The sequence below is a fragment of the Ictidomys tridecemlineatus genome, chromosome 15 (genome assembly GCF_052094955.1).
Source record: "Ictidomys tridecemlineatus isolate mIctTri1 chromosome 15, mIctTri1.hap1, whole genome shotgun sequence".
Classification (NCBI taxonomy): Eukaryota; Metazoa; Chordata; class Mammalia; order Rodentia; family Sciuridae; genus Ictidomys; species Ictidomys tridecemlineatus.
The window spans coordinates 8,992,839-9,019,166 of NC_135491.1; the positions used below are offsets into that span (position 1 = coordinate 8,992,839).

Genomic DNA, 26,328 nt, shown 5'->3' on the forward strand with positions numbered 1-26,328 from the left:
CAGAGTCAGCATGAGATTTTATTTCCAGGTTCACTGGGTTGGGACCAGGCCACAATTCTGAGCCCAGGCGAGGGCTGCCTGCAGTTCCGGCCCTGGTCCATAGTGGGGTCAGGTAGGCCTGTGGGCAGCGCCCTGCACTGGGTGAGGGGGCGGCCAGGGTCCCCAGTACAGCTCAGACGTGCTGTCTTCGATGCCGCAGCAGCTCGGTGGGCGTGAACATGAAGTCCTTCTGGCAGGCCTCGCAGTGGTAAGGCCTCTGCAAGGTGGACGCCTTCTGCAAGGGCTTGGGGGTGGCCTCCTCAGTCCCTAAGAGGAGAAGGAAAGCTGTGAGGGGTGCTTCCCCCACTCAGTCGCAGGCACCCGCAGGGCTCTGGTTCTCTCCTGGCCTTTGTGCTCCTCTGGGAAGCCTCCTGTGACCCATGTGCCCAGACAGGCCAGTCTTCACTGTGTCCCCCCAGTGAGAGAGAGAGAGACAGGAAGAGAGACACAAGAACAGGAAGAGAGCCAAGAGCACACCCTGGCTTGGCCCTGCCACCATCTCCCCTATGGCATGTGGTGTGCTGCAGAAGATGCTGTGGGCATCCCCAGGTGACAAGAGGGTGAACACAGCTGAGGCAGAGATAGCTGCGGGACAGAGAAAAGAACAGGAGATGCAGAGAGACCAAAGACAGAGAGGAAAAGTAGGTGCTCAGGCCCTCCCTGTTCTGGGTCCCTGTGTGTAGGACAAGGCCCATGTACGGCACCAGCCAGGGCCAGAAGACTGAGGTTCTCAGTCCCCAATGCCCAGGAAATGCCCAGACACATAGGGCACAACCCAGATGGATAAACAGCTGGCAAGCACAGGGCCAGGACCCACAGCCCTTCCTTGCCTGGGGCGAGGTCCTGTGGGGCCTCCGGGCAGGTGTTCTCGTGGGCAATGCGCTCCAAGGGCGTGAGGGGCATGTGCAGGCCACAGTGGGGGCAGGTCCAGAAGGTGCGTAGGCAGTCACTGTACAGGTCCGCGTCGCTCTGCAGTGGGCAGGCTGTCAGATGTGGCCTCGCCTCGCCTTCCCTCTCCCCAGTGTGGGTCCCTTCCCAGAAGCCCTGGGACCTGAGGTCCCACCTGGAAACCATGCCCCTAAACTAAGTGGGATGTGGTTGGTAGGTGGGGGTGGGGGCTTCCTGAAACCCTAGCTCCAGGCAGGAAGGGAAGGGAGGCCAAGGTGGGTCCTGCTCACCGTGAGGCAGTTGTAAGTGAGGAAGTCAGTGACAGTGTAGCCCCCCTTGGTGGGATGGGGGGACAGGGTGGAGCTGCCAAAGAGGCCAGGGAGACTGGGGGCAGCCGTGATGGTCTGGGGTCCCACATAGAGGTTCTGGGCCTCCAGCCCTGTGAGCCGCCGTAGGCTATAGGGAACCTAAGGAAGGAGAAACAGGAGACGGAGAGACTCCGGGAGACCCCGGCAGAGCATTCAGATCCAGCTGTGCCTGAAGCCTTCCTGAAACTTTTCAATTTCAGGAACAAAATACTTAAGCCAATCACAACTTGGTTCAGGGACTCATGACCACAGGCTTGTCTAAAATGTGCCCCGAGCCCCATCTCCCCCCTGACTGCCTTCCTAGCCTCAGTGTTCCTGTCCCAGGTGGGACCACATCCAGCCCCCAGTCTGGCTACCTCACCCCTCCCCAAGGCACGTCAGCCCTGTTCTTCTTTCCCTGCTGACTTCCTGCCCATTCCCCCAGCCCTCTCCTCCTCCAGGACGTCAGCCTGGCCTACACCCCTCCATCCCGCAGCAAGGCAGAATCGGGAATATCCCTGACCCCCACCAGATGTGGGCCCTTATTCCAGGTCTGCTGAGGCTGCCTTTCTGTCTCTGTGTGCAGACGCTCAGCCTCTCCAGCCCCTCAACACCTGCTCCTTTAGCAAGCGCAACGCACATCCCACATGAAGAGTGTGTGTCAAGGAACCTGCTTTGGAGGTGCTCCAGGGCAGCAGCCAGTAGGACTGCCCCTGGAAAGGCTCCTGGGACCTCACCCTGGCTCCACACTTTACCAGCTGTGTGGCCTGGGGAGAGTCACTACCTCTCTGGCTTAAAAGGCCTAAAGGTGCCCACACTGAGTGACTGGGAGCTGGGCTGACACATGCCCTGCCTGCAGCTGCACCTCTTGTCACAGCTGGTACCTTGGATGTCATGAACTGCAGCAGCTCCCGGCTTAGGGCTGCCACCTCCTTGCGACTGACCACTGCAGTCATCTCTTCTTCCTCTTCTAGCTGCCGCCGCCGGGCTTGGTAAGACAGCTGCTGGTCCAGGGCACTCTCCCAGTGGGCACGGAGCCGCAGGGATGCTGCCAGGAGCTGGACAGCACTCTCACTGTCCACGAGCTGTAGCTCCAGCCAGCCATCGGCTACCAGGCGGGAGCAGTCACCATTGGTGTCAAGGGAGCGACTAAACAGCAGGAGGGACTGGAAGGGAGAGAAGTGAGGGTCAGGAGGCCATCTGCTGCCAGGCTCCTGCCCAGCCTCACCCCCCACCCACCTTCCGGTCCATTCAATATACCTACCCCCGATCCCGTCCACCACCACCCCCGGGGTGTCCAGCGTAGCCATCTGTCGCCTGCCCGCCCACCCCAGACCCCCACGTGCGCCTGCTACCAGGTGTCCTTCAAGGCTGGAGAGACAATCATGAACAGGGAGGTCTCTGATCCCCAGAGCTAACACTTGACTTGGAAAAACAAAGGATGAAATGCAGAGTCCATCCTGCGCCACAGCCAAGTAATGGAGGTATGCGTGTCGTGGGGGCCGCAGGCAGCAGGAGAGCAGAGGCTTGCATTTTAAAGTGGGGCCCAGAGATGACTCTCCCGGCAAGGAGTGTGGAGAGGACAACCCAGACACCCATGCTCCCAAGAGGGTGAGGGCAGGGCCGTGAGTACCCACGATGACCTGCGTAGTGCTGCATGACAGTATCCTGGGAGAATGCCCTGGGGGGCGGGGACGAGAGAGGACAGGACTGGCCACGGGTTGACAATACGGTGCTGGGTGTTGGCAGATTCGGTTCAACATGCTACCCTGCATACTTCTACAATCCCCTTCATAAACAAATCTCGGAGGGGAGAAGCGAGCGCCCGTGGCCCCGTCTCCCCATCCTGCTGGGCACAATGGTGACCCTCCCCAGCTCGCTCTCCTCCTCTGGGTGCCAGCAGGGCCCCTGCAGCATCTTGTTATTAGTCTGTGCTGACTGTCGACCTCCCCATCACACGGGGCCTCCTGGGAGCTCGGGAGTTGTGTCCACATGAGAGTGAGGGAGTGCAGGCAAGAGGAGACCACACTCAAGCGTCACTGGAAGTCACGGGCCTTCCAAGGAGCCTGCAAGTCTCTTCCCTCTGAACTCCTGGGTCTGAAGCCAGGGAGTCCTGGGGATGGGACATCCAACTGATGTGGGGAGGCATCAAGGTGTAGCCAGCGACCCTGGAGCTCTGGCTCAGGCCTCGTTCACTGTGACTCAGGCAAGTGGTTGAAGTCACATGCCTTGTGGTCCCCAGACCTGTCTTCTCCATGAAGTGTATGTCGAGGCTGCCAAGGGCTCACCAAGGCCAGGCTGCACCACAGGTGGCACATGGCAAGCGCTGGGGACGTGCAGAGACTGCTGGCAGAACCGCCACTTTCTAGCTACAGACACACGAAGCCTCATCTTCCACCTGAGCATGTCCTCGTCCTGCCCCCAGGGTCAGTCACCATCTTCTTCCACCTGGATGGTGGGAGCTGCCTCTGGGCTGGGCTTCCTGTATTTCCCTAGTCACGGCCATCACAGCTCTCCTCAGACTCCCCAGGCTTGCCGCTCGGACCTCATCTCCACACTGTCCCTCCCAGGTTCTCATCCAGATGCTCCCTGAGCACCAAGCACCCATCTGCCTCAGGCCCTTGGCAGGTGCCATCCCTCTGCCAAAAATGCTCTTGCCCGAGGTCCCTGTGGTTCTGTCCCCTCAGGACTTTGCTCCATTGAACCTTCGCAACAAGGCCCAGCCTGATCACCTCATCACACCACGGCTCTCGTCTGTCCCCCAGCCATGAGAGCCCAGGAGGGCAGGGGCAGGTCCTGCCCTGTGCACTGCTGTGTTCTCAGCGCCCACACCAGTGCCTGGCACAGCAGGCCCCCGGCAAGTAACTGACAGACAGACCCACGAATGAAGACATCAGTCTGCAGCCAATGCCTGCTGCCAGCTGGGGGACAAGCGCTTCCTCCAGGCCACCCCCTGCCCTCTGCCTGGCAATGTGGTCATCAAACCCAGGAGCTGGGACAGAGGCCTACCTGGAGGGCCGGGATGCGGACGCAGTTCACCAGGTATGGTTTGTTGGTCTCTAGCAGGGAGACAAAGGTGAGCAACTGGTGCTTACTGCTCATCTTGTCCTTGTCATCTGAAAGGTTAGAAAGGACTGCTCATGCCTATTCCTGCCCACCTAGTTCACCCACCTGAACCCCCACACCTATCTGTCCCCAGTCCCAGGGCCTCCTTGTCCCATCCCTCAATGCACACATCTGTATAAAGAGTATGTCCACTCTGATGTGACGGACATGAACGGCACCACCGGCTGACGTTAAGGAGTCACCGCTGCTCTGAGGGATGATCGGCAGCTCCGCAATAATGCCAGCACCTGGTCCCCAGTACCACCTCTACCAAGTGACACGAGGCCTAGGAGCTGCTCTAAAATGCTCCAGCCAAAGGGAAGGGGGGGAGGGAGGAAAAGAGAAGGCTCCCGCAGGAAGGAAAGAGAGCGGAGGCAGAAAGAAAGTGTGGCCCTGAGGCTGGCAAGGCACAAGCGGCTCTGTCACTGCCACTTGAATGGTGTGGACACTTTCAAGATTAAAAAGAGGGGACAACAGCGTAAAGAGAAAGGTAGACCCAGTAGGAACTGACGGTGGTTAACGATTAGGGAGCAAGCTCCAGGTTCTCTCCTGGACGTGGGAACAGAAGCCCTCTCCTCAGGCTGGATGGGCCACTAAGGCACGTTGTTTTCTTTGAACATAAGGAGAAAGACGAGCTGCCTTCCTGAGCTCGGAAAAAAAATGGTAGCCATCCGTGAGGCTGTGGGGGCGCCTGCCTGACCCCAGTCCCATGCAGCGCCTGGCCACGCAGTGCCACTGCAGGCCCGTGCTGGGGAGCTCATGGGGCCCATAGGACAAGTCTCTTGAACAGTGCTGCGCTGCCAGGCTGGCTTGGCTCAGCCCACCAACCCTGGCCCTGGAGCTCTGCTGGACCCGCAGGCCCAGGAGAGCAGCACCAATACTGGGGCTGCCCAGCCGGCCTCCCTCCGCCCTACCCCCTGGGCTACTGCACCTCGGCTCCCTGTGGGGCCCGCAGCCTCCTGCTCCTGTGCGTGCAGCACCTCGGGGTTGCTGGCAAAGACGCAGGTGGGGTGCAGCACGGCGCCCTGCTTGGCCTGAGTGTGGAAGACCTGTAGAGGCCAAGGCAGGTGCTGGGGGTAGAGGCCTGAGACCTGCTGACCCTGAAGCCCAGCACTCTCCCTCCACCCGCTGTCTACGTTCCCTCCCCATTCCCCACTCTGATGCCTCTTCTTCCAGGAAGTCCTCCTTGGACCCCACAGGGCGGGACTAGGTGCCCCGAGGAACCCTCCCTTTTATGATGCTCGCTCTGGGAGATCTGTTGGGGACCAGTCTATCCCCAGGCTGCACTGTGAGCCACACATAAGGGTACAGAGGTGTTCTGTCACCACCAAGCCCCAGTAGAGCGCGGGTGCCTGGGGAACATGCAGAACAAGCATGGACGCGGGGTGGGGGGCCTCACCTGGTCTGAGTCCTTGCGGCCACTGTTGAAGGCATCAGGCACGGCCAGCTGAGGGTAAAGGCCCCGGCCCAGCACCAGCTTGAGCATGGCCAGCTGGTCACGGGTCAGGTCCTGGGCTGAGCTGGCAGCTGCCTGCAGCTGCTCCAGGTTGTGCCGAAGCTTGAACTTCACATCCTGGAGGAGCAAGGGGTGGGGGCAGATGGTTCCTGGGGGACCCTCCCCACTCTGTCTAGGGCACTCGTGCTGTGATACAGAGGCCCAAGGTGTTTCAGGTGGAGTCAGCAGCTGCCCAGATACTAAGGCGGGGACCCCTCAGAGCCCCCGAAAGGGCCATGGCCCTTCCAACCCTCAGGGACAGGGCCATAATTCCTCTGGTGAACTGTCCCCTCAACTCCCACACCAGACAGCCCACCTGGATGTCCACACTGTCCTCGGCCCCTCGGGGGGCTGGGCCAGCATGCTCCTCGTCGCTGGAGAAGTCAGCGGGCTCCTCCTGCAGCCGCAGCACCTTTCGCCTGCGGCCCCCGCTCTCCTCATGCTGCCGCTTCAGCTGGTGCAGGGCCCGGCGCTCCCGGCGCTGCTGTAGCCGACTGTAGCTGTCGCCTGGTGTCACTGCCTGGACCCCAGCCAGGAGCCCATGGTCCTCCAGCAGCTCCTGGGGACAAATAAGGTGCAAGTGAGGGACACAGGACAGGCTAAATGGGTTCCGGACCTCCCTAAAGGGCTGTGACAGAGAGGGGACTGAGGGGACTATGTGAGAATAATCCTTGAAAATCAGGTGCAGTGGCACATGCTGGTGGTCTCAGCTACTCAGGAGGCTGAGGCAAGAGGATCACAAGGTCAAGGTCAGCCTCAGCAACTTGGCAAGATCCTGTCTCAAAATAAACTAAAAAGAGCTGGGGATGTGGCTCAGGGGTACAGTGGTGGCTGAGTGCTTGCCTAGCATGAGAGGCCCAGAAACCAGGAGTGAAATGTCCGCAGTCACACCATCAGCACGTGGCAGAGCTGTATGGATGTCGGCCCCAACTGCACCCTAAACCGCCTCCCCACTCAGCCTGCACTGCTGGCTCAGCACCCCTTGTCCAGAGGGCAGATTCCTGTAAGGATGCAGCATGCCACCGCCAATCTTGCTGACCTCCTCCAGGAAGTCCTCCTGGATCCCTACCCTTCTTTGCCCTGCCCAGTCTGCCCCCATGCTGTTCATCTGTTCATCGGTTGGCTCTGATCACCACCGGGGAGGGAGGAGTGAGTGTCCTGGAGTGTGCACTGCTCCCTGCTGGCCCTCACTCTTACCTTGAACTGGCGCCGCAGGTTGGCCATCTCATATAGACGATGCTCCTCTACACCCCGGCGGCGGCACCACTTGCGTGAATTTCTGCTCCGCTCAGACTTCACCTGGGTGCAGGTGCCAAGGTGTCAGGGCCTGGTGTGACACCGGGTCTCCCACAGCCCAAAGAGCCCTGCTTGGACCTACACACCACCCACTGGGAGGGTGCAGGGCAGGTGGCATCCCTTAGGGACCCCAGCTCTCTGCCTCCTTCCAGTCTCAGCCATGGTGCCCCGTTCTTCAGGAGCCCCAGATCCCCACACTGGGTGAGGTGTCCCCTTTGAGCTCTCCAGCCCCTTGGACTCTCCCCTCCAGCCCCATCTGCACTGTCACTGATTAATCAAAGGATGAGTCTTCCTGTCCATGCTGGACTATGCACCCTGGGAGGGCAGGGCTGAGGCTGGGGCAGGGGTGCAGGGAACATGGGTTGAGTACACAGACACCACACTGGGGTGGTCCTTCTCCAGAAGGCTCTGGTTTTAATCCACTTTAGAAACCCCAGACTCCCTCTGAACCCTGGATCTGGGCACAGCTGTCCATTGCCCCAAGGGTATAAAGGGGACTCTCCAGGCAGGCTATGGAGAATTCAGGGTCCTCACCTGAGGAGCCACCACCTCACAGCACCCTGAGTACCCACCACCGCAGTGAAGTACCCAGATGGGCTCCGCTGCCCGCCTCACCTGCACCCAGGCATTGAAGACATTAAAAAGTGTGAAGGGGTCACCCTGGTCACTCTCCAGGGGCCTCCGGGCAGCTGCACACTCCAAGCTGTTCTGGGCACTGCGAGTGAAGGGCGACTGGACACTGAGGGCGGCCGCGATGGTGAGCACAGGCTCGGCCAGGTTGAACATGGAGCCCAGGATCAGCATCTTCCCTGGGCAGGTGGGAACTGAGATGAGCCTCCTGGGCACCAGGAAAGCACCCCACTTGCCCTGGGGCTCTTGGGAGCCCTGAGCCACCCTCCCACCCACATCCTGCTGGCTCCTCCCCCACAGAGGGTCTTGGGAGTCAGATGGGCAGATTCCAACCCACATGCTGGACTTCCTGGTCACATGACCTCAGGCAAGGACCTCAGTTTCTCCATCCATCAGGTGGAAATGGCCACAGTTCCTGCCTCCTTGAGACATGGAGGCCCTGTTTGCTGCTGACTGCGACTCAGCTACATTTCTACTCACAACTGAATCCACAGCATCCCCACCTGCTGCCGAGCTGGAGTCTCCTCCTGGCACCCCTTCACCACAAACACCGTGCAGCCCTCCCCTCCAGTGTGACCCGCACTGGCTGTGGCTGCTCTGCCCTGGTGCACAGCAGGTGCTGGTTCTGTGCTTATCGAAAAAGCCTGCACACTCCTGTGTAACCCACCATAGAGGCAGAGGAATGAGGAAGGGTGGGAGGCAAGAGGAGGAGAGAAGGGGCTGAGGAGAAAGACGGAGAGGAGAGAGGCGAGGCAGGGACAGTGGGAGCAATGACAAGGGGCCATGGGAGGGTGCAGAGGAGAAGAATGTGGCAGGAATGCCTCCCAATGTGGCCCAAGAGCTGCTGAAATCATTTGCACCTGTAAGTGCGGTCGCTGGGAACCTGGATGACCCTGGATCTGGGGACCTGAGCAGACACAGGCCTCCTGAGAGCTTGGGCCCTGCCCACCTACCTCATCATGGCCTGTGTCCTGGGTTGACCCTTGCACAGTTGCCCCAGCAGATACAGAAGGACAGTAAAGCAAGGCTTAGGACCAGGCCCTCCAGGTCCCTAGGTCCATGTCTTGTCCCAGCCCTCCCTAGCTGTCTCCAGGGACAGGTCCCTCCACCTCACTCTGCCTGATTCCCGTCTATAAAATGGGGCAGCAGTTCCTTGCAGGGCTGCCATAGGCCAAATGCTCCACCCAGTGACATACCTGGGAGCCCTCCTGGCCCAGAGGACACCCAGCACAGGGTCCTCTGGGCTCTTGAGCCTCACTTTCCTCATGTGGAGAGTGCATCGCTTACTCCCAGCCCCAGGAGACGGCGGCATGCAGCACTTGGCACCACATCTAGTGAGATCCAGGCTCTCCTGTGCTCGCTGCACATCCCAGGGCACAGGCTGCCTCCCTGGCTGCGCCTGGGTTTCCTCGGCTGTCCAGGGGAGCAACCAGAGGCCCTGCCCTCAGCAGGTGAGGAAGAAAGTCCACTGAGGCTCTTCCTGGAGCAGCAAGTGCCCCACAGTATTCTTCCGCCCCCTCAGCCCTGCCTCCCCTCACTCTAGCCCAGTTCCCTTCCAAAACAAGCGAAAGGAACCATCTATCTAGCCTCGGAGGCCCTCGAAGTCCCCAGTAGTGAAGCCCCAGCAGGTGCACTGATGGGGAGTTTAAAGGCTGAAATAAGACAGAAGGTTCCCTTTAGCAACACTTCTAGGACATGGCACTGCGGGTGCCCTGCTGAGATGGGAGACAGAGCTGCACTCTGGTGGAACTGGAACATCTTGAGGTAGAAGAATTGGGCAAGAAGAATTATCTGGCTTGAGAGCTCCTCAGGAGGGGCACATATGACTCAGGAATAAGCAAGAGGAAGAGGAAGCCAACTTATGACACCCCGATAACCACAATACCACAATGCAGGTGCCCCAGGGCAGAGCGGGAACAAGCTGTACCGAGTGGCGGGGGAAGCCTATACTGTGGAAAACACAGGACTCCTGCACTGGGCGGGTCAAGGGCACTCCCCCTGCCTGTCCCTCCCAGGGAGGCCCCATAAACACATCGAGTGTTGGGCAATCCCAGGGGAAGGGCTTGTCTTTTATGCCACTCATTTGCAATCAGGACACTTAGCATCACGTGCTCTGGCCCCAACACACCTGAAGGGGCAACGCCTATAAGTCAAGGTAAGTGTCCTAGGATACCAACAGTGTGCCACGGGTCAGCAGGAAGGAGGACAGGGCCTGAGCGCTGAAGGGCCCCAAATCCCTCAAACACCCCCTTCTGTGGAGACGAGGAGTAGTATCTCTTCTGAGGCCTCTGAAGACCTGACTTGGCAGCACTGAGCTACTGTGGCTGTCTGCAACAGACTCCCTGCCCCTGGCCTTTCCTGGCCATCTCCCAGTTCCGTTTAAACACTCCAATTTCTCATCCAATCAAACCTCATCACCTAAACTGAGTGTGAGGGCACACGCCTGTAGTCCCAGCAGCTTGGGAGGCTGAGGCCAGAGGATCTCGAGTTCAAAGCCAGCCTCAGCAAGAGCAAGACACTAGGCAACTCAGTGAGACCCTGTCTCTAAATACAAAATAGGGCTGGGGATGGGGCTCAGCGGTCCAGTGCCCCTGAGTTCAACCCCTGGCACCAAAAAATGAAAACCTCATTACCCGACCCAGGGCCGCCGAAGTGGCCTTTCAGCCTCTGCTCAGATGTCACTGTCCCAGTGAGCTCCCCCACTGCCACTCACTAGCACTCCTAGCCCTGCTGTCTGCAGCCCCCCTCAGAAGCTGGTTCACCACACATGGCACCCATTAGCTTGCTCACCGTCTGCCTCCCACCCATGGGACACTGAGGGCAGGAGCTCTGTGGTCCCCATTGTGGTGGCTCAGGCATCCGGAACAGGGCCTGGCTCAGAGGAGGTGCTCAGGGAACACTCCGTGACCTATAACTGCTGTATAAGACCTGCCTCTCCTGTCCCCACTCCACTCCTTGCTACTCCAATACCCAGACCCGGCACCCCCCGGAATGCCAACCTGCGCTGTCCACACAGAAGACACTGGCCACATGTGACCACTGAACACCTGAAATGTGCCATATCCAAACAGAGATGTTCTGTGAACGCAAAACGCACACAGGATTCTCAAGACTTAGTGTGAAGAAAAATAATACAACACAATAATTTTTATATTGATTACATATTAAAATTAAAACATTTTGGATATACGGTTAAACAAGAAACTGTCAATATCAATTCCAGCTTTTTTGTTTTGTCTTTTAACTTCTCTAACGTAGCCTAGGAAGCTCTAGTTGCACATGATATTCTTGGTTCCTACTGGCCAGTATGTTCTGGCTACCTACATGGCTTGTGCCCCTCATATCCACTTCTCTGCACAAATGTTACCTTCCCAGCAAGGTGACAGGGGGCTGGCCTGGGGGCTGCATTAGGCAGCACAATACCCCGGCTGCCCCAGCTCCTACCTGCTCCTGCTCTCTTCTCCATGATTCCAGGCCTATCACCTACGTTTCTGCTCTGCTGCTCCCCCACAGAATGTCAGGTGTGGGCAGAGGGTGGTATCTGTTCCATCAACTATTACATCCCCACCACCCAGAACGGCGCCCAGCACAGAGCACTTGTGAATGCATGAACCAGAACTAGGGAGAGCACAGACTGGCCTACAAGTCACTTAAGAGTGACAGAGGAGTGGTACCCTGTACCATCATCTGGAGAGGGGTCCTCACCAATCACGACGTCCACAGGCAGCTGAGCTAGCAGAGACCCGATGGGGGTGAGGGCCTCCGAGCTGTCCAGGGCACCCTGGTCCCGGAGGTAGAGAATGGCAGTTTCCAGACTGGCTGGTGGCGGAGGCTCAATGAAGGGGAAGGTTCGGGGATCCCCCACACCCATGCTCTTCATCTGAAATGAGAATCCGATGCCTCCAGGGTCAGGGAAGATGCAAGCCACTTGGAGCAAGGGTGGGGGATGTGTGGGAACCACAAACTCCTACTCCCAAAATGTCAACGTCAAGGTCCACCATACAGAGGCAGGAGGAGGCTTATGTCTGCATGTCTGTTTGTTGGCCCCACACATTTTCCACCTGACCTCTCTCTACTGTGGAGGAAGAGCCCAATCCTCAGCCCTGCCACAGCCACTGACTACTGGAATGAGCACGTGACCGAGCTGGGCCAATCAGAAAACTTCCCTGGGACTTGGCACACTAGAGCTGGGAAAGAGAAGTTCTGGCACCTTCTGCGAGTAGCCAGAAAGGAAGCCCCAAACTGCGTTGGTCATGTTTTCCACTGACTGAAAACTTAGCCCCACCACAGGGAGACCCCATGGGTTGTTCCTAAACTGGATGTACCTCCCCCAAACAGATACAAAGTAATACAATTCTCTCATTTGCCTTCAGCAGTCGGAGCTGTGTTTCTCTCGCTCTGAACTAAAGAAGCCCATTAATTCAGAGGCCCAGTGGGCAGTGGGTGGTGGGGAGAATGCGGTTCCAGCACATGCCCTTCACTGCATACACAAGCAAGTCCCTTTCTGGTGACTGGATGAAGGCTCGCAGAGGGTCCCACATGACTTCAAGAGAGTAAAGAGTACTCTGAGGGCCAGCCTGGTCTGGTCCCAGGCCACAAGTTCTGGCCACCACATGGCAGCCAGCTGCTCCACCTGCCAGTTAACCGAGTCTTCATATTGCCTCAGAGCGTGCCCAACACTCACTGAAACCAGACCATTAGATTGGAAGGCTGGGTGGAGAATTCCTTTAAGCCCTCCAGGTCATTCCAATGTGCAGCTGGGGCTGAGAATCTGCTACACCCCTGGACAACAGCTGGTGGACACATGTTCCAAATGTGCTGAAAAGACAGGATGAGAAACTGGCCAGAGGGCTTCAGAGAAAGATCCTCATAAGCTTCAGCCCACAAAAAAGGGCAGTCCCTTGTGTCCACCTCATGATGGTAAAGGAGGAGGAAGTGTCGGGCACTGCGAAGCAGACCTGAACACCCAGCTCCTCCGAAGTCGAGGTGGGAGAATTTTAAGTTCAAGGCCAGCCTCAGCAACTTAGCAAGGTCCTATCTCAAAATGAAAAAGGACCAGGGACATAGCTCAGTGGTTGAGTGGCCCTGGTTCAACCCCAAGTACAAAAAAAAGGGACCAGCGGGGTTAGTGATGCCCGCGGCTGCCAGAGCCTGTCAGCATTCATGAAGCAAGCTCTGGTGACTGACAGACCTAGGTGCAGTCCTGACTCAGCCACTTGCTGGCCATGACCTGGAGTAAGTTACTTGGCCTCTCTGTGCATCCTTTTCTTCATCCACCCATCAGGATAAGATTACCTACCCCACATGTGTTGTGAGGATGGAAAGGGTCATATACCTAAAACCACAGAGTGGTACTGAGCCCACAGTGACCACCAGATAAGTGGCTTTGTAATCATCATCATCATGAGGACAGCTGCTGACAGACGGGGGCTGAAAGGTGGCGAGAGCCCACTCTTCCATGACATCACTGCTGTATCTCAATACTAGGCCTTTTTGTCACGGGGAGCACAGATTTTCTGTACTGTTAAGGCCAGGATTTTTAAAGTGGCAGGCTACGAGTCCATAGTGGTTGCTGAGCCCACATGGTGGGCCTCAATCAGAATCCTCTTGGAAAATAAAGGCAAAATAGAAAACAGCATGTGGACCACATGCAGGAAGTACTGGGGTGCTGGCCCCCCACGCTTACCACAGGCTAGCCCACGCAGACACCGTCCTGCCATTCCCACTCTCCACTTCCTCTTTTTCCCAAGCACAGTCAGCACTTCCCAGCCCCTCCCCCTGAGGGTTAGGTGAGCCCCAGGACTGAGTTCTAAGCAGGAAGAAGTGAAGTATCCGCTTGTGTTCCTGGCCCCAGACCCACCTGTCCTCATCTCCCAGAATCTTCCCCTCCCCAAGATGAATACAGATATTGAAAAGGTCCTGGAAAAATGACAGGGCCACAAGAGGGATGGAGCCACTGGTGAACAAGGAAACTGCCTGCCAACCCAGAACCTGATTTTCTGGTGCATTAGCCGCCCTTGGATGGGCCTGTGTGTCACAGCAGCGAAGCTGTGTGAGCTGAACTGTTATAGAAGTCTTGACACAAAATGTAATACATACTGATTTTAAAAGCCATTTCCAAGGTTCCTTAAGCTGAAAGCATTCTGACTGTGTCAAAGGTTTAACCCACGGAAGGATACATTGCCCTTGATGGCTTAGCCAGCTCCTGGCACTGAAATCCTGGGACTGGTCCCATCTCAACCCCTCCTGGGTTCTTCCTTGGCACCAGTGGTCAGGATACAGTCCCCTCCCAGCCATGCCTCACCTGTAGCACCAGGGCATCCAGAGCCACTCTCCGGATTTCCGGAACAGGGTAGGGGGCAAAGGAATCGTAGTCGGACTCGGCATAAAGGCGGAAGCAGACTCCAGGGCCTGTGCGGCCAGCCCGGCCTTTCCGTTGCTCTGCGCTGGCCTGGCTGATCCAGAATTCCTGCAGCCGCTGCAATTTGGCCTGCGGGTCATAGCTCATCTCCTTCACCTTCCCTGCATGGGGAGGGGAGGGTGCACAGGGAGTCTGTGGAGAGCAGCTGGCCCTGGCATGGCCTCCTCACACCCGGCACTCTACCTGTTCCGTCGCCCACTGACACCCTCATCCACTCCTTCACAGCACTAACACTAACCAGGAATTTATTCTGGGCCCAACCCTGACATTCAGTTCATTTTTTTTTTCATTTCCTTGTTCACACATTGCTAGAGCCTGGACGTGGAGTGGCCCCCCAAGGCCTGCATGTTACAGGCTCGCTCCTATCTTGGCGCTCCTGATAAGGCGGAGACTCTAAGGAGTCTGTAGCCCTGGGTGTGTACTCTGGAGGGAGACAGTGGCCCTCACCTACTCTCCTTTTACTTCCCAGCCACAAGGCAATCAGCTGTGCTCTGACACAGGCTCCCACCATGACGTGCACGGCACAGGCCCAAGTCAACGAGGCCGGCCAACCATGCTCTGAAACTGCAAAAATTGTGAGTCAACGTGAACCTTTTATCTTTAGAAGCTGATTGTCTTGGGTATTTGTTATAGTGATAGAAAGCTGGCACAGATGTCTTTTATTTCTCAAGTCTTTGCTCTTTCAGAGGCTGCCATCTGACACATCTTGATTAAGGATTAATGCAAGGCATTATAAGAGGCATTAGGGACAAAGCCACGGACAAAGCAAAGGCCCTGGCCTCCAGGACTGAAGGGAAGGCCAGATCTCATCCATTTGAAGACCAAGCTTTTGGGGAGCAATAAAGTTGATAATCATGTAATCTAAAAAAAAATTTGTTTTAAAGACCAGTCTTTTTCACATTTTATTGTATCTGAAAATGGACATGCCTTAAAATCAACAGCATGTCATGTTTAATTGACAGCATTTTAAAAATGTTTTAATGGGATGAGACGCTGGAATGCTTTTCTACCAAGGCCATCCCAGTGCCAATACAATAACGTGACTGCTGACATTTCTGAGCCTTAATTCTGGGTCAGAAACTGTCACAGGCACCCAAGCGCATTCACACATTTAACCCTTATAACCTGAAGGAGGTGCTGTAATATTACTGCCACCTTACAAATGAGCCAGCTGAGGCACGGGCATGGAGCACAGGGACATGACCCTGCACACACAGCCAGCAAGGAACCCCGACAGTCTGGCCCCAGTGTCTCCTAACAATGAGGCTGACTTCCCAGGGAACGTTCTCTTTGTGAAGACAGAAAATCAAACAGAGCAACATGGGAAACAGAAATGGAAGCAGGGGAAGGTCATTTAGAGGGGACAGGGTGAGCTTCTCTGAAGGGGAGGTCCTCGTACAAGCCCTGAAATGAGAGGGAGTGGGCCACGTGGATATTCAAGCAAGACAACTCTCAGCAGAGAGAACAGTTGGGTCCTGGGGCAGAGGTAAGCTTGGAAGGTCATTAAAATTAAGATGCTGCCCCTCTGCTCTACAGAACCAATTGCCACCTACTTTCTGCTTTGGTCCAGAGCCCCCTGGCTACATCTGCATACCTCTGTCCCCATCCCCCTTTTTTTGTGGGGGTACCAGGGATTGAACCCAGGGGCACTTAACCACTGAGCCTTTTATTATTATATTTAGAGAGGACAGTATCTAAGTTGCTTAGGGCCTTGCTAAGCAGCTGAGGCTGGCTCTGAACTCAAATCCTCCTGCCTCAGCTCCCAAGCCACGGGGATTACAGGCATGTACACACCTGGCTTGGGCCCATATTTGTTATGAGGTCCCTGGGGTGGTGGTGGGAACTGGAGGCAGCTCTTACCAGAATCTACTACAAAGCGGATCCCATCGATGGTGACCGAGGTCTCAGCAATGTTGGTGGAGAGGATACATTTCCGGACTCCAGACGGTGCCACATCAAATACCTGGGGGAAAGAAAGAAGGCATCATCCCATGGCCTTCTGGATGTCCCATGGGCACCTCATACCCGTGGTCCAATGGCCTTGGCATCCTCCACTGGACTTTCTCTTGAGAAGCCCTGACCTCAAAGGTGGTTCACATTGGCCCATTGCCTGGGCTGTCCTGGTCCCTCCCTCTCCCTAAGCTCCACCTGAACATCTTAAACATTTCTTGAATTCCCTCCCTTTTCCCCAAACCCCAACCCCTTCTCTGGTCTAGGCTCATCTTTCCCACTCCAGCCCTGTGCCAGCCTGCCTCTGGTTCCTGGCCTCTAGACACACCCTCCAATCCATTCCTCAGACTTCAGCCAGAAGGATCTGCTAAAGTACCAACAGGCACTGCCCTGCACCATGCTCAGAACCCTCCTGGAGCTCCCCAGTGCCCTCAGGACAAAGTCCAGGCACCACAATGGGTATTCAGGCCCCTGTGACCTTCTCCCATCTCTCCAATCCTACCTCTCCTGACTTCCTTTTCATAATCTGGACCCCAGCCACACTGCATGTTCTTTCCCTTTGTCCCCTTCTCTCACCACAGGCCCTTTGCACAACCCTTCTCTTGGCTCTAAGAAGCAGTTTAGCACAGTGGTTAAGAACAGGGTAACCAACTATGGCTTGCAGGCCAAATCACTTGTCTCCATAAATTTTAAATAAAGCTTTATTAAAATACAGCCTCACTCATTCAGTATATGGCTGCTTTTATGCTGTGATGGCAGAGCTGAGTGTGACAAAGAGCCTTTGGCCTGCACAGATCAAAATATTTCCTCTCTGGTTCTTTACAGAACGCTTGCCATCCTCTGGTTATGAGCTCGAGGGCCATATTCCCTGGGTCGCAGCTTCTCTGAGTTGGTGCCCATGCAACTCCACAAGTGCAGCCCACAGACCTGGATTTGTGAAATCCTCTCAGTGCTGCATGTAGCTGCCCTTGATTCATCCTCCTTCCCTGGCCTACAGAGACACCCATCTGCCCCTCCCTGCCTGGCTTCATGTAATACCTTGTCCTGGTCGGCCACAGAGAGGGCACTGTGAAGCGGCAGTACCACCCAGCGCTGGGTGTGGTTGGCATAGGTCTGGGCAGCCTCCAGCACAATACTGATCTCCGCCATGCCGCTGAGGAAGACCAAGAGGTCCCCTCGCTCCTCAGGTGGGTACTTATTATCAATGGCCTCCAGCACCCTCAGGAAAGGCCGTGGGTCCAGTTTCTCTGACTTGGATGTCGTTGGCTCTGCCTCCTGTGGCTGGTATACAACCTGTGACAAAGAGAGTCCCCGGCTGGAGCACACCCCACCACTCCAGGGCAGAGCACCAGGGTGAGGCATGCAGGCTGTAGGGAGCACGAGCAGCCAGGTAAGACGGCACACTCAGAGGGTAACTTTCAAGGGTGTGACAAAGAAGCAAAGTAGAAGAGGAACTGGAAGGCCTCTCACATGCTGATAATGTTTGATTTTTCAAAAATCTGAATATCAGCTACAAACATGTATTTAATGGATGAAAAGCAATTGAACTACAGACTTCTTATCTGTGCATTTTTTTCCTTTTTTGCAGGGTGGGGATTAAACCAGGAATGCTCTACCACTAAGCTAAACCGCAGTCCCTTTTATTTTTTGAGACAGGGTCTTGCTAAGTGGCCCAGGCTGGCCTCAAACTTGTGATCCTTCTGCTTCAGAGTCGAAGTACTTGGGATCATAAGCCTGTACCACACACCCAGCTCTATGCGCATTCTTCTGTGTTTAATATATGATAGTTTCAACAAGAAAAAACAATCTAAATGGTGGAATCAGGACTAAAGTGCTAGAAAACTATTTCTCTGGAAGTAATTTCTTTCTTTCTTTTTTCTTTTTGGTACCAGGGATTGAACCCAGCACACTCTACCATTGAGTTATATCCTCTGCCCTTTTATTTTACTTCCTATTTTGAAACAAGGGTCTCACTAAGTTGCTGAGGCTGGCTTTGAACTGCAGTTCTCTAGTTTAGCTACCTCTCTTTTGTGATGGCTACTTATAATGCAGATTCACAAGTGACAAAGAAGCCCTTACAACAAGCTTCAACTATAGAGACAAAACAACCTCCTAGGATAGGTGCTGTGGCGGGGAGGGTCACTCCCCAAGGGACGTGCATCAGTTTCTGCAGACATCTTGGGTAATCACAACTCAGGGAAGAGAATGTTACTGGCATCTAGTTGGTAGGGGCCAGGGATGCCACTAAATATCCTATAACAACAGCCCCCACCACCACAAAGTATCCAGCCCAAAACTTTTGAATCTGCTGACTCTGAGAAACCCTGCCCCATGAGATGGAAGAGCAGTAAGAAGGGAGGAGCCCGAGTCACTAAACAACCAATAGAACAGAGAAGCCAAGAATGGCAGACTTTCATCAAAGAAATATAGACTTTTATCTTATCTTAGCCTTTGCATTTTGGGGTCTCTTTGTTATAGAAGTTTAGTTTTCATTCTAACAAGCACTTAGCATTATACCTGGCACACTGTAAATGTCCAAAAATGAGAGTCCTTAATGGAAGAAATGGGAAACAGAGCAGCAGAGAGAAGAGGCTTTCCCAGGTGCCCAGAGACCAGGTGGGAGGTCTGGAGGGAGCACTAACCGTGATGGGGAACAGCCTCCCAGGCACCTGCACCACAGGGGCATTGCCAAAGTAGCTGGAGAAGAGAGAGATGTTGATGGTGGCCGACATGAGGATGACCTTGAGGTCAGGCCGCTTGGGCAGCAGGCGCCGCAGGACACCCAGGAGGAAGTCATTGTGAAGATGCCGCTCATGGACCTCGTCCACGATCAGGACCTCATACTGGGGCAGGCTGGGCTCCCGCTGGATTTGCCTCAGAAGTAGCCCCACTGTCAGGAACACGATTTTGGTGGCCGCTGAACGTGTGCTTTCAAAGCGGATCTGGTAGCCAACCTAAGGTGAGAGGGAGGGAGGTATCAGAGTCAGGAAAGGACCCTGGGCCTGGCCATCAGACCCCTACCCTGCCTGAATTAAAAGTCTGAGCCAGTGCATTGCCTATACATCAGACCCTGGAACCCAGTGGGCTTGGGTCTAGATCTCATCCCCACCACTTGGTGCCACCGTCCTTGGGCTACCAGTGCCATCCTTAGAGACGTGTTTTTTCCTACTACATGCTGTAGGAATTACATGAGATAAAGCACAGTAGTATCTGGCATACTGCCTGGTGTATGACATTCATTATTATAACAGTAGTAATCACTGAGTCTCTACTACCTGCCAGAAACTACACTAAGTGCTTTGTAGGTATAGTTCATTTCATCCTCAAACCACCATTTATTTGATAACTATTATCCTGATTTCATGAATGAGGAAATTGAGTTCACTCATCAAGTAACAACTAAAAAGAGGCTATGAGAGGAAACGTACCTTAACCCCTACCTTACATCATACACTGCTCAAATCAATTCCAGATGAAGATGAACTGTAATTATGATTGTAAAAACTCTTAGAAAAAAAATAGGAGAACTTCTTCGTGACAGTTAAGTATAGGCAAAATTTCTAAAACAGGACCCAAAGAGCACTAACTATAAAAAGAAAATGACGAGTTGGAGTAATCTAAGAAAATTAAAGGCAACTCACAGAGGACGAGACAAGAGTTACAATATATAAATTCTACAAAGGACTTAATCCAGAATCTAGAAAGACCTACAAATCAAAAACATGCAAAAGACAAATGTGAAAAAGACTTAACAGACAGACATTTCACAAAAAGGATCTCCAATAGATATAAAATATATTTTTTAAAAAGTCTTTAGTTATCAGGAACTACAGATGAAAACCCAAAATGCAAATATGTGATATCACTACACATCCACCAGAAAAGCTGGAATGAAAAAAAGCAGCACCACCAAGTGCTGGTGACAATGTGGACATCATGCTGGTAGGAGTGGAAGTCAACATGTCCACTCTGCACAATGGCTTGGCAGGATCTGCTGAAGATCAACACACAGGCAGATGTGATGCCCCAGCAATTCCATTCCTAACATCTACCCAACAGGCATGTTCTAGAATGTTCTTAGCACTACTCCCAAGACCTAAAAGTAGAAATTCCTCAAATCTCTATCAACAGAAAGGCTACCTAGACAGTAACTTCATAATGGCATATTGTACAACAGTGAGAATAAACAATGGGCACCCCCACAGCCTACTCTACAAGACTCTCACAGACCTAATGGTGATGGAGTCAAGACACAAAAAAGAATGTCTGACTGCATTTATAAAAAGAAGAAGAAAGGCAAAATAAGTATGTGAACATTCTATCGCTAAGGTGTGATCAACAAAATTAAGATCTATCACTAAGAATGGCGGGCTGGGATTGTGGTTCAGCGGTAGAGCACTCACCTAGCACATTCGAGGCCCTTGGTTGGATCCTCAGCACCATATAAAAATAAATAAGTAAAACAAAGGTATTGTGTCCAACTACAACTAAAAAAAAAAAAAGAATGGTTATAATCCTTTTCTCAAGATAGAAGCAAGAAGTTTATGGTGTAGTAGTTTTGGTTTTCTTAATGTGGGCAACAGTTACAAAGATATTCAATTTGTGAAAATTAACTGACTTATATACTTATGATATGAGCACTCTTTTGTGGTTAGAGTACTGTAATTTTTTTTTTTTTTTTTTGTGGTGCTGGGGTTTGAACCCAGCACCTTGTGCACGCAAGGCAAGCACTCTACCAACAGAGCTGTATCCCCAGCCCTAGAGTACTATAATTTTTTTTTAAAGGCATTCTTCTGGGATCTTTAAAAATTTTTTTTTCATTGTCAACGGACCTTTATTTTATTTATTTATATGCGGTGCTGAGAATTGAACTCAGTACCTCACACATGCTAGGCAAGTGCTCTATCACTGAGCCACAACCCAGCCCTTAGAGTACTGTTAACTTTCTTTCTGTGTAGTTGTAGATGGACATAATACCTTTATTTTATTTAGTTATCTTTATGTGGTGCTGAAGATTGAACCCAGGGCCCCACATGTGCCAGGTAGGCCCACAAGTGCTGTAATTTTAACAACAAAAATTTTTAAGTGGTAGAGATGGGATTAGAACCCTAGAGATCATTATAAAGAAAGAACAGGGGCTGGGGTTGTAGATTAGTGGTAGAGTGCTCGCCTCACATGTGGAAGGCACAGGGTTCGATCCTCAGCACCACATAAAAAATAAAATAAAGGTATTGTGTCCATCTATGACTAAGGAAATATTTAAAAAAAAAAAAAAAGAAAGAAAGAATGAATCAAGCTGGAGACATCAGTAAGGGGTGGAGCACTTGCTTGATGTGTAAAGCCCTTGGGTTCAAACCCCAGCAGGACCAAAAAAAAGAAAAGTGTCCTTAGTAACTTATTACTCTTTTATGGCTTGTTTGGAAAAAAAAGATTGATGTGCATTTTGGACAATTCCTGCTTTTGTTGTTGTTGTTGATAAAATGCTACTAACTAGCACCTTTGTCATGTAGACCACATACAAACTGATCTATAGATAAAATGCTAAAAGAATCACATCTGGGTAAATGGTTAAGTGCTTAATTTTTCTTGATATTGCCTTGTGGACAATCAACTTATTCCCCAATGTCACACCGGAAAAACTGGGAACCTGATATCCCACTCACCTGTGAGCCATACTGACTGAGGCTCTCAAAGCCAACACGCTTGGCCAGTGAGATGCAGGCAATTCGCCGTGGCTGGGTACACGCCACATGACTGAAGCCAGCAGCCAGCAAGTACTGGGGCACCTGAGTAGACTTGCCACAGCCTGTGTCTCCAGCCACCACCACCACCTGGTGCTCCTTCAATGTCTGCAGGATGCGGTTCCCATACTGGGCAATGGGAAGAGCTGCCCGCTCACGCTGCAGTTTGGCCAGTCGCCCAAAGGCCTGCTTCTGGCCAAAGTCCAGGTAGTGTAACAAGGCTCGGCGGAACTCAGATATTCTCTCTGGGGGCAGGCAACTGCTTGGTCCCCGAGAGCCCCGAGTGTCAGGGCCAAGGATGGACAAGTTGATGCGGTAGCGTGGGTCATAAGTGCGAGGTAGGTCAGCCAGAGCTGGGATGTGGTGTTTGGGAGACCCAGGGTCTTTCTCCTCCTTCTTGGAGGTCTTGAGAGTCTGGAATCTCTGCAGGCGTTCAAAGAAGGTCCAGAACTTCTGGCATTCCTCAGAACCCTGACGGATATAATTCTCATCCCGGAAGAAGGCATCCTCCAAGAGGCGACGAGTCTCTGGACAATTCCAGTCCCATTTTTCTGGGGCCTCTTCCTCACTAGGAGTCCAGTGGTGGTCTCGGTGATCCCTCCCCTCCCTTCCCCTGGGAGGAGGCATACTGCTAATCACAAAGCAGTCCCAAAATTGACCTCAGTTCTGATCATGTGGACCATATATTCTCATTCATTTCTTGCCTCCAAAAGAGGCCAGTGTCTGCAATAAGGAACCACTTTCTCTTCAAAGAGCTAATTTTCCTTCAGGATCACCACATAAAACGGAGGCAGTAGCCAGCGGCCAGGCTGAGCTAGTGTCACACCCACCACTTCATGACTCCTGCAGAGATCTCTAGGAGAAACACAAGTTCTTTCCAGGTTTTCAGGCCCTGGATGCTTGGGAGAGAGAATAAAAGCCATTTGTTCATTTCTAGAAATAATTACCAAAAGCCTGCTATTTCTCAAGCACTAGGCTGAAAAAAAGGAAGTAATAAATAAGACCACCTGAATCCTCACAGATTGCAGTAGTCACACAAGAGAGAGACACTTCACCAGACTGTGACAATACAATGATTGGGACTGTGATAAGGAAGCCCAGGAACCTGCAGGAGCCCAGAGGTATCTGTCAATACTTGGGAGAAATGGAATGAACTCCAGAGGAGGGAATATTTGAACTGAGACCTAAAGGAGAACTGGCCTAAAGGTCAGTGGCCAATCAAAAGCAAAATCTCACCACAAGAGGTAAAACACAGGGGTAATCTAATGAAAGACTAAGGCAAGGGCTCTTCATCTGAGGTCCTGAAGACATTGGAAGCCCCTTAAAATTCTATGGCAAGGTTTCCAAGTGCTGTGTGTGTATTGTTTTGGCCTGCCTGGCACATTCCTTTCTTCTTTTTCTGATAAAATTATGTGCCTTCCTTTGGAGAACAACCCTTTAATTCCACAAGATTCTGTTGGCCTTTAAGTCTAGAAACCCATATTAGCTGGACAAGTGAAAACAAGGCCTGGCTATCCCAGGAACTCTATTCCCCCTTTAATCAGTGACTGTCTGAGGAGTGGACACATAACTCAATAGGGCCCTTCTCTGCAATTCACCCTTAGTTACTAGGAAAGAAAAGCTCTCTTTTCATCTGTTGGGACTAGACAAGTTTGATTAAAAACCCAGAGCTGGTTGGAGCTCTGGAGCAAAAGAGTCTGGAAATCTATGCCAGAGAAATATTTGCATCAGCACAATGAGGCGCACACACAGAATGGTCACTGTGCAGTTACAGGGAGAGGGAAAGGGGGAAGAAGCTTGGCAGCACCATGTAGTGCTATAGTGCTATAGGCTTTGTTGTGCTCGACTCTCCAATTCTTGGCTACTTAAGAAAAGGCCCAGGCTGGGGCCATAGCTCACTGGTAGAGTGCCTGCCACGCACATGGGAAGCACTGGGTTCAGTGCTTAGCACCACATAAATAAACAAAATAAAGGTACTGCACCTGGGCTGGGGATGTGGCTCAAGCGGTAGCGCGCTCACCTGGCATGCTTACGGCCCAGGTTCAATCCTCAGCACCACATACAAACAAAGATGTTGTGTCCGCTGAAAACTAAAAAATATTAAAAAAAAAAAAAAAGGTACTGTATCTATCTATATATTTAAAAAAAAATTTTTTTTTAAGGTTCTGTACTTGGGCTGGGGATGTGGCTCAAGCGGTAGCACGCTCGCCTGGCATGCGTGTGGCCCAGGTTCGATCCTCAGCACCACATACCAACAAAGATGTTGTGTCCGCCGAGAACTAAACAATAAAACATTAAAAATTCTCCCTTTAAAAAAAAAAAAAAAAAAAAAGGTCCTGTACTTTTTTGTTCTGAAGTCAGTTGAAAATGTCCTAATAGAGTACAGGCCCATATGTGCTATTTTCTGGTGAGAAGTTAATCACTCAGATGGGGCTTATGACCTTAAAAGGATTCAGGGCCTTCTTTAATATGATTTGTAGACAGGCAGATCTGGGTTTGATTCTCATCACTAGGTGGATTGTGATCATCAGCAAATTGACTTCTTGGGTTTTCTTCATGTATAAAATGAAGGCAATATCCATCTGAAAACACTGAAATGCTCATCACCTAGCCAGGCACAAAGAAGCCAAATAGTAACTAGTATTTAAGTCCAGTGCTTTTCCCCACAGGAAGACATCAACATGGGAAAAGAGCAGAAGGAACAAAAGGCACACAGCCTGGAAAAAAATTGACACAAAAGGCCACAAATCACCTTGATAGTGGTATTAGCAATGCTTTTTGTCTACTTTGCCTTTAATCTCTCAAGGGCCATCGTGGAACAGAGTTCAGAGATTGTCTTGGCATCCCAGAGGTAAAAACTCTGGCCAATTTTGGGAATTACTAGAGCTGGAAATGAGTTTCGAATGAGCAAGACCTCATGAAAGGTGTTTCCCAGAGACAGCAATCAATGTGCAATGTGCTTCACTTCTTGGTAAACATGGGAGCTTGGGGGACACCAGGGATGCTTCAGGAGGAATTCCTATTCTAGGAAAAGAGGATGAGGCCTGGAGAACACTGTGATACAGAAGTAGAGATTCCCTGAGAACAGGGACAACGAAAAAGAGCGGGTTCTCTTAGGCAACAAACCACCTAAACACACTGGGCCCAAAGAGAGCATCCACATCTCTCAAGGAGTCTATTCTCCTAGGTTTTTAGGCCACTTAGATCTTCCAGGTTCTCTACAACTACATCTCCGACCATCTCTTGGCATTACTCCTCCCAGGCTAACATCCCTCACTGGGTCTGTGTCCCTTTCTCCATCTTGAGGCCTCGGTCTCTTTTACAGACCATCTTACTCATCATACTGCCTCTCTTCCCTTTCCTAATCTGGAACAAACCCTATTCACTTCTGAGTCTGTTTTTCAGTCTGATTATCTGATTATGTCTGGCTTGCAATTTTCAGTTCATCACTCAGATGGGGTTTATGACCTTAAAAGGATTCAGGGCCTTCTTAAATATAGGGATTGGGGACAGGCAGGTCTGGGTTTGATTTTCATCACTAGGTGGCTTGTGATCACAATCAACTACCTCTCTCCTCCCTGCTTCAGATCTCTATTGGAGTTTCTCCAGCTGTTTTCTCTTTGAACCTTCTTTCCTGTTCCTCTATTTTTCTCTCCCAGCTCTCTGTAACCCCCTCTCCATTTCTCCATCTGCCATTTCGTCCCCAGGGGTGTGAATCCTTCATAACCAGCCCTCTTCCTCAGGATCGCCCTTGTGTTTTCGGGGTGCCAGGGACACACACTGCCCACAACCCGGGAAAGTCCTATTTTACTGAGCCAGAGGCAGGGCGAGCAGACGGGACTAGGAGGAATTCCAGTCCAGGGCTTCTGGCTGCACCTCCTCTCTCCGTTTTTCAGCAGATGCTCCCTCGTCTCCAGTTTTTCTCTCTGCCCTTCACTGTCGTCCCCCTTCCTATCTGTCGGACCCACGACCCAGTCCCTCGTTCCTCTCCAGATCGCTGTGCTCGGGTCTGCCTGGTTCCCTGCGTCCACGACCTTCTCCCGCCACCTCCACTTTACGGGGCGACGCCCCCTCTCCCCGAGCCCCTCTCGGAGCCTCCGTTCCCGAAGCTTCTTTTCGTGCCTCCCTCTCCCCCTCGTTGTCGCGGGTCACTCAGGCTCCTTCCGCGTCTGTTTCTGCCGGTGCCCCCACACTTCTCACTGAAAACGTCCCTCACTCCGCGGCTCGCCCCTAAGCTACAGAGACGCAGCCCGACTCCGCACGCCGCCATCGTCTCCCCGCGCGCGCCCCGCCCTCACCTCACCGACAGCCGCGGACACCACTACTTCCGGTCCGAAGCCCCCTCACGCGCATGAAGCCAGGTCTGCGCCTGCGCAGCCCGCCCTCACGGCCCTGCCCCGCCCCTCCGTTGATACA

General features: G+C 52.8%; 1 protein-coding gene across 1 annotated transcript; it reads right to left on the minus strand.

The window, feature by feature from the left end:
- Dhx34 (DExH-box helicase 34) lies at nt 1–26,328 on the minus strand. The gene is made up of 17 exons (XM_005336580.5): nt 26,211–26,328; nt 21,835–22,811; nt 18,814–19,125; nt 17,210–17,464; nt 16,082–16,184; nt 14,105–14,322; nt 11,506–11,680; nt 7,786–7,979; nt 7,072–7,173; nt 6,191–6,433; nt 5,779–5,952; nt 5,311–5,428; nt 4,284–4,390; nt 2,159–2,440; nt 1,218–1,394; nt 870–1,008; nt 1–306 (listed from the first exon to the last, which is right to left on the minus strand). Exons 2-17 carry the CDS (start codon nt 22,537–22,539, stop codon nt 173–175), a joined length of 3,438 nt encoding a protein of 1,145 aa, XP_005336637.2. The 5' UTR covers nt 22,540–22,811; nt 26,211–26,328; the 3' UTR covers nt 1–172.